Source organism: Hypomesus transpacificus, chromosome 8 (assembly GCF_021917145.1).
Source record: "Hypomesus transpacificus isolate Combined female chromosome 8, fHypTra1, whole genome shotgun sequence".
NCBI classification, from domain to species: domain Eukaryota; kingdom Metazoa; phylum Chordata; class Actinopteri; order Osmeriformes; family Osmeridae; genus Hypomesus; species Hypomesus transpacificus.
This window is the reverse complement of record NC_061067.1, coordinates 11,728,408-11,742,652: the sequence shown is the minus strand read 5'-3', so window position 1 is coordinate 11,742,652 and position 14,245 is coordinate 11,728,408. Positions and strand designations below refer to the sequence as shown.

At 45.2% G+C, this 14,245-nt stretch overlaps 2 protein-coding genes across 26 annotated transcripts in view; one reads left to right on the top strand and one right to left on the bottom strand.

Annotated features, from left to right (window-relative positions):
• The first annotated feature begins 858 nt into the window (after positions 1 to 858).
• Positions 859 to 7,756, top strand: LOC124470548 (clavesin-1-like). Its single transcript, XM_047024514.1, has 6 exons — positions 859 to 1,218; positions 1,940 to 2,519; positions 2,682 to 2,856; positions 3,034 to 3,144; positions 3,537 to 3,760; positions 6,861 to 7,756. Exons 2-6 carry the CDS (start codon positions 2,131 to 2,133, stop codon positions 6,940 to 6,942), a joined length of 981 nt encoding a protein of 326 aa, XP_046880470.1. The 5' UTR covers positions 859 to 1,218; positions 1,940 to 2,130; the 3' UTR covers positions 6,943 to 7,756.
• A 269-nt stretch (positions 7,757 to 8,025) lies between these two features.
• Positions 8,026 to 14,245, bottom strand: part of unm_hu7910 (un-named hu7910) — a 53,175-nt gene continuing 46,955 nt past the window's right edge. For 24 of the 25 annotated variants that reach the window (XM_047024479.1, XM_047024495.1, XM_047024498.1 and 21 more), the window contains 6 exons: positions 13,367 to 13,465; positions 12,999 to 13,292; positions 11,948 to 12,083; positions 11,770 to 11,861; positions 9,438 to 9,571; positions 8,026 to 9,337 (listed from right to left, as the gene is read on the bottom strand). In XM_047024479.1, the coding sequence (XP_046880435.1) occupies positions 9,187 to 9,337; positions 9,438 to 9,571; positions 11,770 to 11,861; positions 11,948 to 12,083; positions 12,999 to 13,292; positions 13,367 to 13,465 (906 nt within the window). In that variant the 3' untranslated portion in view covers positions 8,026 to 9,186. The remainder of the gene's footprint in view (positions 9,338 to 9,437; positions 9,572 to 11,769; positions 11,862 to 11,947; positions 12,084 to 12,998; positions 13,293 to 13,366; positions 13,466 to 14,245) is intronic. The other variant, XM_047024486.1, reaches the window with a different exon arrangement.

The following is a 14,245-nucleotide window of genomic DNA, read 5'->3' as shown; positions in this document are numbered from 1 at the left end:
GTCAGACAAATAAAAACCACTGCATAGTGAAGTGTTTATTTACGAGTCAAGATCAGCTCTGGTGATTGGATGTCGGTTTTGCACATATTAAATCATCAAAATGCATAACTGTCCCACTTTACCTGATGTCCCACATTACCTGAACTCACCCTATTTGCTACCAGTTAAAATATAGATAGCATACCCACGCAAACATAAAAATGTGTGTTCTTTTTACACACAGTTTACTCATGATAGCCGTAGAGTTTCCTCCAGGGTTAGCCTAAGTCCAACCCTCTACCTGAAAAGAAGAAGCATAAAATGTTACAGGGCAATATCTATAGGCCTACTTCGTTCTTTAATATATTACATTTGTAAACTAGGTTTCCTTCTATACACCGACAAACAAACTTATCTTTGTTGGGGTAGATTATTTATTTCAGATGGTCTATATTGGGGTAAATTATGTATTTCAGATGGTCTATATTATCACAGAAAGGTCTAAAGTAATCAGTAGCCCAGACTGTAGCCTGATCTACGCCATTCTTTGGGAAGCTTAGCGTTCATTTCTGAACACTGGATGCATCGCCTACGGCGTCCAATTCCTGCTCGTCCTTTTACAAATGTATCTCATGCAAATCCTATAAACTATGATACTACTAATAATAATATTACCAACTATAGGCTATCAATAGCTTATTATAATAATTAAAGTATCATTATTATTGTTTTTTATTTTTATTATAGCCAATATTATTTTTAGTCATTTTGTATGTCTTTTAGCACCGCAGTGTACATTGTCATGAATTGTGAGCACTACTCCGGTGATCTCTCATCACATCTCCGAGCACATCCGTCAGTAATCTCCTCTCCTCCTCTGTGTAATCAGCCTCGTCTTCATCCCGTCCCGACGGTGATGCGCTGCTCCACAACCATCAACGGAGCTGTAGCGCTGCGCCTGGCTGTCAAGCTGTCCTTTTCATGGGTCAGAGCATCCTTCTAGTCCGGTTTGACGAGAGAGCCTGAGACAGACCAGATGCCATATCGAATCTAAAGCAGTCCAGAATCGTCTTCAGTGATCTTTCTTCTGAGTATTTAGGTTTTTATTTGATACATTTTCTTAATTTGGTGCGATGGTCCGTGCCAGCAGTGAAATGAAGGGCCGATGTGTGCCGAGCGGCCAGACGCTCCGTCGGTACACCTAGCAGGTTTCTACAGGGCGTGCCGATAGGTGTGGGTGTGAGTATAACATTTGTCCTTCAAAACATGTCTAATATTCGTGACGATATCCTACATTTTCTGTACCCGTTTTTAATTTTCGACACGACAGGGTATTGGTGCGGGTGGCAGGTGGTAGTGGTGGCTGTGAGACGTCATCTGACGCAAGTGATATATAAACATCATAAAGAAAGCCAAATTCGCTTCGCGTTAGCTCTTTTTCATAGATCATTATTATTCCAGATTAACATAGACCAACATGCGGTGACTGGAGGCCGCATACATTCGAGCTATTTATCTGAACTAATGCATGTCGACCATCACTATGAAGCTGTAGGGAATAACTGGACTTCATTGACTACGTCAGCCTCGTTAATGTGCCAACTCTCCAGCGTCCTGGGGTACGGTGCGGTGTAGGCTAGGGATACTCTTTACCTGGTTAACCTTGAACAATGATTTATAAATTCCTGACCGTTCAACTGGCTTTTCAGAAAACGTCATTATGAATGTAATTTTAATTTATGCTCAGATATGCTTTGAGCTATTACTGTAGGTATGTGTGTCTCTGTGAGTAATAATATTGTACATTTCAAACTCTTTTGTTCTACTCTATTGTTTTGAGAAAAAAGATAAGCTCTATGTCATGCATGCGATAATTCTGTTCTTTTTGAAAGACTGTCTTATTCTATGTATTAAAGGAACATTCCCCCTGACACATGTTTCTGATCCATTCTGTTTGCAGACTAGAGGTCAAAGGAGGAGCTGCCTTCATCCCTGACCCCTGACCCCAGGCTAGGGAGGAAGACAGACGTCGTGATGACCACACTACACAGGAGCAGGACAGCTGCCAAATTAGTTTAAGTATAAGGTCCTGAACCCTCCCTAGTCCCAGACAGAGAGACTGAACTGAGAGAGGTGGAAGCTGCCAGAACCATGACTCACCTTCAAACAGGCCTGAGTCCTGACAGCCTGGAGAAGGCCCGTCTGGAGCTGAATGAGAACCCGGACACGCTGCACCAGGACATCCAGCAGGTCAGAGACATGATTGTCACCAGGCCAGACATCGGCTTCCTCAGGACCGACGATGACTTCATTCTGCGCTTTCTGCGAGCCAGGAAGTTCAACCAGGCCGAGACGTTTCGCCTGCTGGCCCAGTACTTCCAGTTCCGGCAGCAGAACCTGGACATGTTCCAGAGCTTCAAGGTGGACGACCCAGGGATCAAGCGAGCCCTGATGGACGGGTTTCCAGGAGTTCTGGAGACGCCTGACCAACACGGACGCAAGATCCTCATCCTGTTTGCCTCTAACTGGGACCAGGACAGGTAGGACTTCACAACCACAACCAAGATTATGAAAGAGGGGGATGGGGGTGGGTCACCTGATACAAATCAGTGACCATCAAAAATAAGATGGTGACCTAATATATTACCCTTATATCAATCAAACATTTTTCAGATGATCTTGTCTGTGTCTCCCCTCTCCAGGAACTCGTTCACAGATATCCTGCGGGCTATCCTGCTGTCTCTGGAGGTGCTGATAGAGAGCCCAGAGCTGCAGATCAACGGCTTCATCCTCATCATCGACTGGAGTAACTTCTCCTTCAAACAGGCCTCCAAGCTCACACCCAACATCCTCAAACTGGCCATCGAAGGCCTACAGGTAGGCATGTACACACACACAAACACTCAAACAAACACACACAGAAACACATCCATCCTTGTCTTTCTCTCTCCTTTTTCTTTTAAATTATTCTAAGTAGGCTGAGCCCGTGTCCAGGGGACAGGGATATGTATATGTGTATCATCCTGACAGTCATCTCTTCTCTGCTCTCCACAGGACAGCTTTCCTGCCCGCTTTGGAGGGATCCACTTTGTGAACCAGCCGTGGTATATCCATGCCATGTACACCATCATTAAGCCCTTCCTCAAGGACAAGACCAGGAAACGAGTAACTCTCCCTGATTTCTCTTAATCTCTTGTGTAAAACCTTTAGTGCAGTAGCTAGTTATCACCCTGCCTGCAGCAGTGAAAGTTGTTTGAATGTGTAGTTAGCTTCTCAAAGTCAGGGGGTGGGAATGCTGAAATGAAAGGGGTTTAAGTGTCAAGTCACTTCAAGTGAGCCAATTAGAACACAGCTTCTTTCATAAAGAGGACACCTGGTAGCTTAGTTACCATGATCTTGAATCTTCATTTTAAAATCACATAGTCAATGTTATGGAATAATGGATTGTGTATTTAAACAGTATTGTGTATTTTATTCCTCTCCTTCTCCTTCCATCTCTCTTCCTTACTCCTTCTCTCCCTGTCGGTCCTTCTGTCTCTCCCTTCCTCCTCCACCAGATCTTTCTCCATGGTAACAACCTGAACACTCTGCACCAGATCCTGCAGCCAGACTGCCTGCCATCAGAGTTTGGTGGGACACTTCCTCCCTATGACATGGGCATCTGGGCACGCTCGCTACTGGGGCCAGACTACCATGATGAGACCGAGTACACCCTCACCTACGATGCATTGCATGTCCGAGAGAACTACCCTGGAGGAGGAGAGAAGGAGCAGATGAAGAGGTGAGGGAGGAGAGAAGGGGTAGATGAAAAGGTGAGGGAGGCGAGAAGGGGTCGATGAAGATGTGAAGGAGAAGAGAATGTGTAGACGAAGAGGTAAGGAGAAAAGCGGTAGGTGGAGAGGTGAGGGAAGAGAAGGGGTAGATGAAGAGGTGAGGAGAGAACCGGTATATGAAGAGGTGAGGGAGGAGAGAAGGGGTAAACTGGGGTGTGCACTTGTCATGAGGAGAGTTAAATCAAGCATACCTCTAAAATGAGAACCAGCATAATCAGAGCAGAATAGAACTGTAAAAAGCAATATTGAGCAGTTTAATGTAGAGAAGTATAGAGTAGAAATGAGTAGAGCAGTAAAGAGTAGAGCCGTATAGAAAAGAACTGTATAGACTAGAGCAGTATAGAGTAGAGCAGTATAAACTAGAGCCGTATAGAGTATAATAAAGTAGATCAGTAAAAAGTAGCGCAGTATAGAGCAGAATAGAGTAGAGCAGTATAGAGCAGAATAGAGGAGAGGAGTATAGAGTAGAATAAAGTAGATCAGTCAAAAGTAAAGCAGTACAGAGTATAATAAAGTCGAGCTGTATAGAGTAGAATAAAGTAGATCAGTAAAAAGTAGCGCAGTATAAAGCTAAAAAGTAAAGCAGTATAAAGCATAAAATAGTTCAGAGCAGAATAAAGTAGAGCTGTAAAAAATAGAGCAGTATAGAGCAGAGTAAAGCATCTTAGAGCAGGCTAGTGCGGAGCAGAGCAGTTGAGGGTCCAGCTTGAGGGACTCAAGCTGTCCCTCTTGTCCTGTATTGACCGTCTGCTGTCGTAAGTGGCAGAATGATTACCCACCCTGCCTCCAGTCAGTAAAGACATGTCAGTAAATCACTATTGAGGTTAGAGGGAGGCATTAGGCCTAGTGTGTATACATGTGTTTCATATGTTTCTTTTTTTTATGGACCATCAGAAAAGTGCACACACACACTTACTCTGAACCATGGAAGACCAGGACCATGCCAGAACATTCTAAACTAGGACTGGCTGGCTGGCTGGCGAGATAAATACACAAACTTCTTTATTTTCTTAATTCAACCAACACTTGAACAGCTGTAATGACAGGAATTTGCACAGCATATTTTGGGTAGGAGGAGGTCTATATATAGAGTGCATCTGCGGTATTAGGACCAGAGATGGAAGTCAGAAGGTCAGTTTTAGATCCCTGTCGGACGGTGGTACACATCATCACCAGAGAAATGAAGGATCAGAAGTAAGACGAAGGAGAGAAAAGAGAGAGGAAGGGCAAGCAGGGGATGAGGGCAGTGAGGAAGAGGAGAGAGGGAGAAGAGAGAGAAGGTAGAATTAAGGGCAGGGAGGGAGAAGAGAGAGGGACGGAGGGAGAAGAGTGAAAGAGGCCAGCCTGGTGAGGTTGTGGAGCACTAAGCCCCTGAGTATCTGGTATTAACTGGGTCTCAGTCAACAGCAGATTAACAACAACAACAATCCTGATTTATCCTCCCCATATCCAGCTGGGGCAGGTCAAACCCACCAATCAGTTGCAGCAGTCCGAGCTTCCAATTACAGCGTAGTATTTCCTATGTAGTCTTTTCTTCTTTGCAAGGTTCTCTCTGGTCCTCAGGGTTCTGTCTGGTCCTCAGACAGAATCCTAGCGGGCTAGAGAGCCACCACAGAACCACGTCATTACGTCACTGTATACATCTTTCCCAGCAACGCTAGCGTGGCAGCGCCAAACACAAAGCAGAGCCCGACAAAAGGCTGTTTATCAATCCGAAGAACGCTAAGAACGCGAGGTTGAGATGCGTGTTTTCTTGGCTATTGCGCAATACCCTGGACTCGCACCAGTATGACAACACTGGCATTATCAGCGCAACATTTTATAAACTTTTGCTATATAGTGCTTGTGTATTACATTTGTGTTAAATATAGGCTCAATAGCTCATAACATTTGTGTTTGTCATTTCACTCGTTTGATATGATTATGATCAAATGCAGCAACTAATGTCTGCACTGCACTGCAATGCTAGCTAGGTTATCGAAAAGTCAGAGCAAATTTACAAATTAGCAGTTTCATCAATAAAATAAGCGAATTTTCAGCAACTACACTGCCCACTTCTCATTACATTTTAATTCAGATGCTGATTTACACCTACCGTTTAGCTGAAATATGAATTGTAAAAACTTTGCAGTAATGGCGGTCAAAGGATTCTGTTTGTCTTGTTGGTCACGGTAACCCCGCCCCAAGCGATTCTTACTTGGTTCCCACACTAGCCCAGCTTCAAAGTAGCTTGGCTCTGCCCTCCTACGTACTTCCGCTCAATTCTCATTTTGCTTCTGTACTAGGTCTGGCCATGAGGTACGTAAGTCAGATGTCTCAGGTTAATTTTCTACCGGCCAATCAGCGAACAGAGGTAGTGGCTGAAAACGATGACGTTGATGTGGGCGGCAGAGAAAGATGCGAGCGAAGCCATTCGGTCAGTCGTGTCAACGTTGCCGAATATCCATAAGATAAAGCCGGAGCAAGAACAAATTTTGCTGAGTTTTGTTGGTGGCCATGATGTTGAGGCCCTCCTCCCCACGGGGTTCAGGAACAGTTTGATATTCCAACTATGGCAACTAGCTCTCTTACAATACTGGTGAAGGAATTGGCTAAGGCGAACGCTAGCGATTGGTTATGGCAGATCAGAGTGGCTCTAGGCAGATCCAGTAGTTTTAAATTTCAACAGAGTACCCGCCTACAAGGAAATCAACGTTTGTCAATGGAGCGAGCCCAGATTCTCTGTACAAGTGAAATATATGACAGTCTGGTTAGGATCAGGCTAGCTTCAAAGTGGTGCTTCTTGCGAACCACTTTCCCTGGTTCGGAGCCGGTTCTCAGGCTGTCGAAAGAGAAATAACTGGTTCGAGATTAAGCACCGGCTCCGAACCAGCACCCACAACGTGTCGGTGTAAAAGGGGTATGAGTTGTCTGGTCCTCAGGATTCTGTCTGGTCCTCAGAGTTGTCTGGTCCACTCTGATACTGACATGGCGCAGCTTTTGCATTGCTCTGCAATAAGCAATATGACTGCTCTTGATATTAAAGCCTTGTGTGTGTGTATGTTACAGGTCCCAGTCTGCTGTGGAGCCAGGGACAGTAAGACAACAGGACAGAGACAACACTGCACAGCCTCTTCTGGCCCTGGACTGATATGTATCACACACACAATAACAAAGCTGGAATATCACACGCTATCACACACACACTCCACACATCTCAGCCTGGACTGTTCAGACCTTTGCCAGGTGACTATCTGGACTATCTAGAGGACCTAAATAGTGTTCATGAGCTGATGTATCTCCTCTTCACACATCTCTCTCACCCACACACACACAATATCACACACTCCTCACCCCCCCACTCTCACACACATACTCCTATCTTTCTTTCTCTCAATCACACACACTCCTTACCCCCTTCTCTCATACACTGCTCACCCCTTTCCATCTCTCACACACTCACTCCTCTCCCTGTCTCACATTTAATCATTTAGGAGACGCTCTTATCCAGAGTCTCACACACTCCTCTTCCTGTCACACACACACCCTCCTCACCCCTCTCCCTGTCTCACACACTCCTCTTCCTGTCACACACACACACCTCACCCCGTCTCACACACACACACACACTTCTTTTCACTTAACCCCCTCCTCAGCCATCAGATACCAGCTGTTCAGATTTACATGATGCCGATAACGTAGAATGATGAAACATGTCTGTCTTACTACTACTGTATGATGAATATAATTATTACTGTCACTAGGAAAACAGAGTTCTTATGTTGTAATGTTCCAGAGCCCTGCAGCAGAATGCCAAATTCTACAGCCACTCCTGTAGGCTGGGTTGCTGTTTTTATGAACGTAATTTATTTGAAGATTGTATATTCTCCATCAGGGCTACTCCACAGACCAATGACCTCCATCCTACAGCAATGGATTTGATTCCACTTTAAAAGAATGTATAGAAAAGCATGTCAAGCTGTGTGGTGTGCTGTTTATTGTGTGTGTTCTCTTGTTTAACTACTCTTTTTCCTGGGCTTCATAACCACAGACCTTTTTCAGGGTTTGGTAGGGGGGTTAAGAAGAGAGTGGCAGGGTTGGAATTACATTACGGGTCAAGGTTAGCTTTTAGTTGTTAGAGATAACCCAATTTTGAATGGGAGGGAATTGTGGGGCCCCATTAGGATGGAAAAACATGTGTGAGTGTGTGTGCATTGTATTTACAGAATGACAGTTTTGGACATTGTAATGTTTTATTTAAGTGAAAAAGCTGTACAGTTGATGTGCAATTATTCATGGTTAATTACAAATGTACACAAACATCAGACCCAGTGGAAGGTGACAGGCTGAGCAGTTCCCACAGGACAGTGAGTTGAGAGACAGGTTGGATTTCTGCACATAGACGAAGATGTGAGGGAGTGGATCTGGACACGACAGGGATGGCACTACTTTCTGGTCCATCTCCCAAGGCACATTGAATAATCTACTTTGTCTTCAACATACAAATACGTTGTGTGTCTATTTTGGCATTATATACGCAAAGTAAGCTTACAGTAAACACATTATTGGTAATGGTCAAAAGAGAATTAGCATAATGGATTGAAGATTCATAATGTATAGAGGCCATACTGAGAGTCTAAACAGGTGCTTCTAAACTAGACAGGCCAACCTAAATCTGCTGCTGTGTTTAACAGCTACCTGGTCAAGATCCAAGGGTTATGGGTTGAATGGGTGTGAATCGATGGGCTGTACAGTTCTGCAGGTGCCTGCTAGCTCTGACGATGTACCCTAGGTTGGACTCAGTGCTTCAGGAAGAAACAAGCCCTATTTTCGCTGGGTATAACCAGGCTAACATTATCTACTGATACCTCAGAAACCAGTCAGCCACTAACCACTCAGTCAGCAACCAGTCAGTTACCAACCAGTCAGCCACTAACCAGTCAGCCACCAACCATTCAGTCAGGAACCAATAAGCCACTAACCAGTCAGTCAGGAACCAGTCAGCCACTAACCAGTCAGTCAGTAAGCAGTCAGTCAGGAACCAGTCAGTCAGTAAATGATCCACCAAGAGGTAGGTTCTCCAGCATGGCCCCTAGGCAGCACAGTGAGTCCAGCAGGGGATGACAACATTGCGTCTCAGGAAGCAGGTTCACACGCATACACCACCACACACACACACACTACCACACACCTGCACAGCTCTACACAAACACCCCTACACACACACACACACACACACACACTCAGGCTCTGAGCTCCTCTCCAGGCCTCAGATGTCCCAGTCTCTACTGTGAGACATCCTAACAGTGACCAGATGCCCCTGTCCCACCCTACCCAGAGAGGCCCTGAAGCCTGCTTGTGTAGCAGTGTGCAGGTCTGGAGCTCTTCCGGGTGTCTAGATGGGAGAGAGCACCTGCCGCTGGTGCTGGCTCAGCTCCGGGTGCCACACGTCTATGATGAAGATCAGTCTGTAGCTGTCCGAGTCCTGCCACACTTCGTGTTCAAACGAGTCGTCAAAGATGAGCACCTTCCCCTCCTCCCAAACCCTGAGGAGACAGACATCTAACTTCATACTACAGCATGTGTGTGCGTGTATGTGTGCGTGTTTGTGTGTATGTTAATGTGTGTGTGTGTATATGTGTGTACCTGGTGTCATTGGTGCAGCGGATTTTGCAGCCCTGCTTGGGGATGACTAACCCCAGGTGCATCCGCAGACGACAGTTAGTAGGACCAGTATGAGGCCACACATGGGTACCTGGTTGCATCACAGAGAACTTGATCTGGAGGATGACAAAGGAAGAGATATCAGGAGAGAGATCAGGACAGAGGAGGAGAGAGGGAGAGAGAGAAAGAGATCAGGAAAGAGGTAGAGAGATTAGGAGAGAGGGAGAGAGGAAGAGAGATCAGGAAAGGTAGAGAGATCTAGGGCTGTCCCCGACTAAGATTTTCTTTGGTCGAATAAGATTTTCTTTGGTCGATCAAGACTTGACTAAGCACTTCTGATAATCGACTAATCAAAATTTGAAACGTTTTTTTTTTCTATAAATGTCACAATGTTTTCATCAAACCATTTTGTGTGATGTTTTACCTCACTGTTGCGTAAGAAGGGAGATTGACAACTAAACAAACATAAATGTACGAATATTTTCCCAATCTGACTCAATGTAGCTGCTGGACATTCCAGATTCAGCCACTATAAAATTTGCTATTACTAATAATAAGCCTCATGTCACCAGTCCTGTTGTTACCGAATGCCGATATAATACAAAATGCCTGATTGGTTATTATTTATAATCTATTACAATGTACTACAAATAAAAAATATTGTTCGTTTAACATGCAAATTAGCGATCTATTCACTGCCTGAAAAAGTGCAGCATGCAAAATTACACAGAGGCCGAGTGGGGAACGGTGCAACAGAGAAAGATTGTGTTGTCTTGGCCGGAGAAGATAATATCATTCGATTTGGATGGGATTCTTATAATAGGCATATTCATTTTTCAACCAAGTGCGTGTTAGCATGAGCTAAATAGGCCAACTTATGGTTTGCAGGTGGTAGGCTACATCATATTCAACGTCGAACTATGAAAAATAAACCGTTATTGGCATTGAGTTTGCATTCAACGATTTTTTAGTCACCCGGTACTTTGTAAATGTAAATGTACTGTAAATGAAATGCTGCCATACCACAGATTTCTTTACCATTTTGCCTAATAACACCGACAAAGTAGCCTATGGCAGAGTTTGTAGTTCGGCAGCCAATTGTGCTCGTGCCATGTGCAAAAAATATACAAAAAAAAGCACAGATTAACGAGAGGGAAAATAACACCTTTTCTTTTAAATATATATTTTTTGAGTTGCTTTATTTGTCTTAAATAATATAATCTACAATTTCTGTAGAACATTTCTTTAATTCAGCAATGGTGACACAAGCGGGAATCAGATCTCACACTGCCATACGGCAGCTCGACTAAAAAAATCTTAGCTGACCAAGAGCATGTCGACCAGAAAATTGACCAGTCGACTGAGTGGGGGAGAGATCAGGACGGAGGAAGAGAGATCAGGAGAGGGAAATAGAGATCAGGGACGGAGGGACACAGATCAGGAGAGAAGAGAGATCAGGGGAGAGAGAGATCAGGGGGGTATTCCAGGTTAGCCTGGCTCTGCCCTCCTACGTACTTCCGCTAAATTTGGATTTTGCTTCTGTACTAAGTCTGGGAGTTTGTCTTTGAAGTCGGTTTTCAGAAACAATTTTTTTGTAGGTCCAATCAGCGAACAGAGGGAGTGGCTGAGATGATGCTTATGTTGTGCACTAGTTTGAGTTGTAGTTCAGTAATGGCGGCGGAGAAAGATGCGAGATAAGCTATTCTGCGGTTGTGGCAACGCTGCCGAATATCCATAAGTTAAGGCCGGAGCAAGAACATTCCTTACTGAGTATGTTGGTGGCCATGATGTCTTGGCCCTCCACCCCACGGGGTTCGGGAAAAGTTTGATTTTCTAGCTACGGCATCTAGTTCCGTTACAGTAGTGGTGAAGGAGTTGGCTAAGGCGAACGCTAGCGATTGGTTATGGGAGATCAGAGTGGCTCTGGGCAGATCCAATAGTTTTAAACTTCAACAGAGTACCCGCCTGCAAGAAAGTTAACGCTTGTCAATGCAGCAATCCCAGACCCTCTGTACAAATAAAATGTACAAGGGTCTAGTTAGGACCAGGCTAATTCCAGGTAGCGGGTTTAGTGAAAACTTTGAGTTGGTAAACCGTGAAAAGAGGCATACTCCGGGTTTTCCGTTCCAGGAAGAGAGGTAACAAAAACCTTTGGTCAGTGTCCATGGTAACTTACTCTGTGAACCTAACCTGCTCTCTAAGATCTGTGAATGTGTGTGTATGAGTACCTGAGTGTTTGTATGTACCTGTGTGTGTGTGTGTACATGCGTCTACATGTGTGTGTACATCTGTGCACGTGTGTGTGTATCCGTACCTGTCCTCTTTTGCAGCCTGTGGCCTCAGAGTAGCGCTCCAGTAGAGAGCAGGTCCTGGGAACGCTGCGACACGCCTCCCCTGCCTTCCTCCCTGCTCAGGAGAACAGGGTTGAAAATACCCCTACACACTGAGGAGGGGCTGTGTCTGCAAACGTACATACGCATGCGTGTGTATACCTTGCTGCCAGAGTGTGAACTGGCCCCACTCCCCCTTCTCTCTGAGGTTCTCCTCTTCAGGAAGGAACAGGCCTGTGGATGTGTCCATCACAGACAGAGCCTCGTCCCTGATCACACGCCAGTTCTTCTCTAGGGCCTGCGGGAGGGGGCTAACCATGTTAGACACACACACTCCTTATGCTGCCATACACACACAGGCCCTCATGTACGTACATTTGCAAACATAGCGTTATCAGCGCCATGGCCAATCTGCAGAAAGCGCACGCTGTGATACTTCAGCTTACGTTGTATTTACCAAACCTGCAGTTCATCGGGTAATCAGCGCCTTTCTCTGCCCACTATAGTGTAAATTGGGAGCATTTTTCTATCATGGATCAGCCACCAAAGTCAAAACAGCGAAAACAAAGATTTAGTGATAACAAAGTTGATGTGCTTGTTCATATGGTAACAGCTAATTTAAATATTATACATGAGTATAATTTTATGATATAATCGGAGATTCAATGTCATCTTTGATTTCTTCCAGTAACTGTAATATTGCATGGCTGCTTAATCTGTAACGCGTAAAGATTGTGTTCACTCAACTGAAAAAGTGTGATCCTTGTGGCAAAAATTATTTCAGCTCGTCTCTTTGGCCTATGTCTTCGTCTTGCTCGGATTTCTGCTGCCATTTTACCAAGAGGCATATGCGAGTAAACCCGCATCCTGGTTTACACCTGCTTTTAAGAAGCGCAGAATTTTCACCGCAAAATAGAGCCGCACTTTCACAGGCGTTTTTTGTATGTGGTATACATAATAGGCATACTTTACGCATCCCCTCCCATCTCTTTGTGGAAAACTCCCACTTTCCCCTTGACCCACCCGTGAATGCATATGCATGACACGGAAAAGCGCAATTTGCCATTTTCAGTTCCCGCGACAGGCAGTCTGCGCTTTTACCTTGCACGTCGCAAAACAAATAAGCCTTAAGTGGCGCAAAGCATTTGTACATGAGGCCCACAGTGTCCAGTCCCAAACAAGGGTCCAGACAAGGATGCAGGAGGTAGCCTACCTTGACCAGGTCAGTGTAGCCGGTCTCCTGTGGTGTCCACCAGGGCTGTGCCCTCAGGCCCTTCACGTTGTACAGGGACCTCTGCCACACCGACGCAAAGTGACCCCTCTGATGGCCTCGCGCATACCACTCATAGGCCTGGAGGACGGACAACACAGTTATAGAGGGAGGGAGTGTGTGTGTGTGTCTGTGAGTGTAACTCACGCTGTTGTCTCCCACTCTCTGCAGGGCATCTCCTAGATGGAAGTAGAACCTTCCATCGTCTGTTCCTGGGTCACCCGACTCCAGTCCCTCCTGGACAGCACAGAGCATGGGTTAGGAGTATAAGTGTGTGTGTGTGTGTGTGTGAGTGTGTGTATGTGTCTCACCCTCAGGTATGGGATGCTCTCTGCTATCTTGTTCTCTGACTTGAGGATGAAGCCGTAGTGAACCTTTGCAAACCCATCGTCAGGGGCAACAGCCAACACCTACCAGGAGAGGGCAAGAACACAACCATCAAACATTCTACAGCATCAGAATCTAGCACTCATCCTTCACATCAGGACCTAGCATGCATCCTCCCCTTCAGGAACACTCATCCTCCACATCAGCACCTAGCATGCATCCTCCCCTTCAGGAACACTCATCCTCCACATCAGCACCTAGCATGCATCCTCCCCTTCAGGAACACTCATCCTCCACATCAGGACCTAGCATGCATCCTCCCCTTCAGGAACACTCATCCTCCACATCAGGACCTAGCACGCATCCTCCCCCTCAGGATCACTCATCCTCCACATCAGGACCTATGCGAACAGCTTTATACTGGATCTATTTGTGGTCGACTGATAGTGGATTTCTAAAACTGATACCAATTCTTAGGTGAGAGGAAAATCTGCTTAACTTATTCAATTTATGAATTAGCTGATATATATATATATATATATGTATATATACACTGTATATAAACATCTGCAATGTAGAGGCCATGTCATTAATTGGTACAGCATTGTCAGGTTCAGTCAAAGTTCCTCCCTGAATGAATGAGCACAAGGCACTAATCACCTAATGTACTCTCAAAGGTTGCAGACAAAGTTCAGTCAAGCAGGCTCTGCTCCCTGATTCACTTGCGACAACAAACTGCATGAGGTTGATTAAGTCCTTTTACTATGCCTTTGTCCCCTTACGACAAACCTGAAGAAAATTATAGGTATTATAGGTAACTAAGCTAGAACAGCAGTGTGCCAGTCCCATAAGTCCTTCAGGCA

Bases quoted from the DNA above. Each gene is read 5' to 3' on its own strand.
- LOC124470548 (XM_047024514.1), top strand. From the start codon at position 2,131: ATGACTCACCTTCAAACAGGCCTGAGTCCTGACAGCCTGGAGAAGGCC. The intron at 3,145-3,536 runs GTAACTCTCCCT...CTCCTCCACCAG, and splicing joins AGGACAAGACCAGGAAACGA to ATCTTTCTCCATGGTAACAA. The intron at 3,761-6,860 runs GTGAGGGAGGAG...TGTATGTTACAG, and splicing joins GAGAAGGAGCAGATGAAGAG to GTCCCAGTCTGCTGTGGAGC.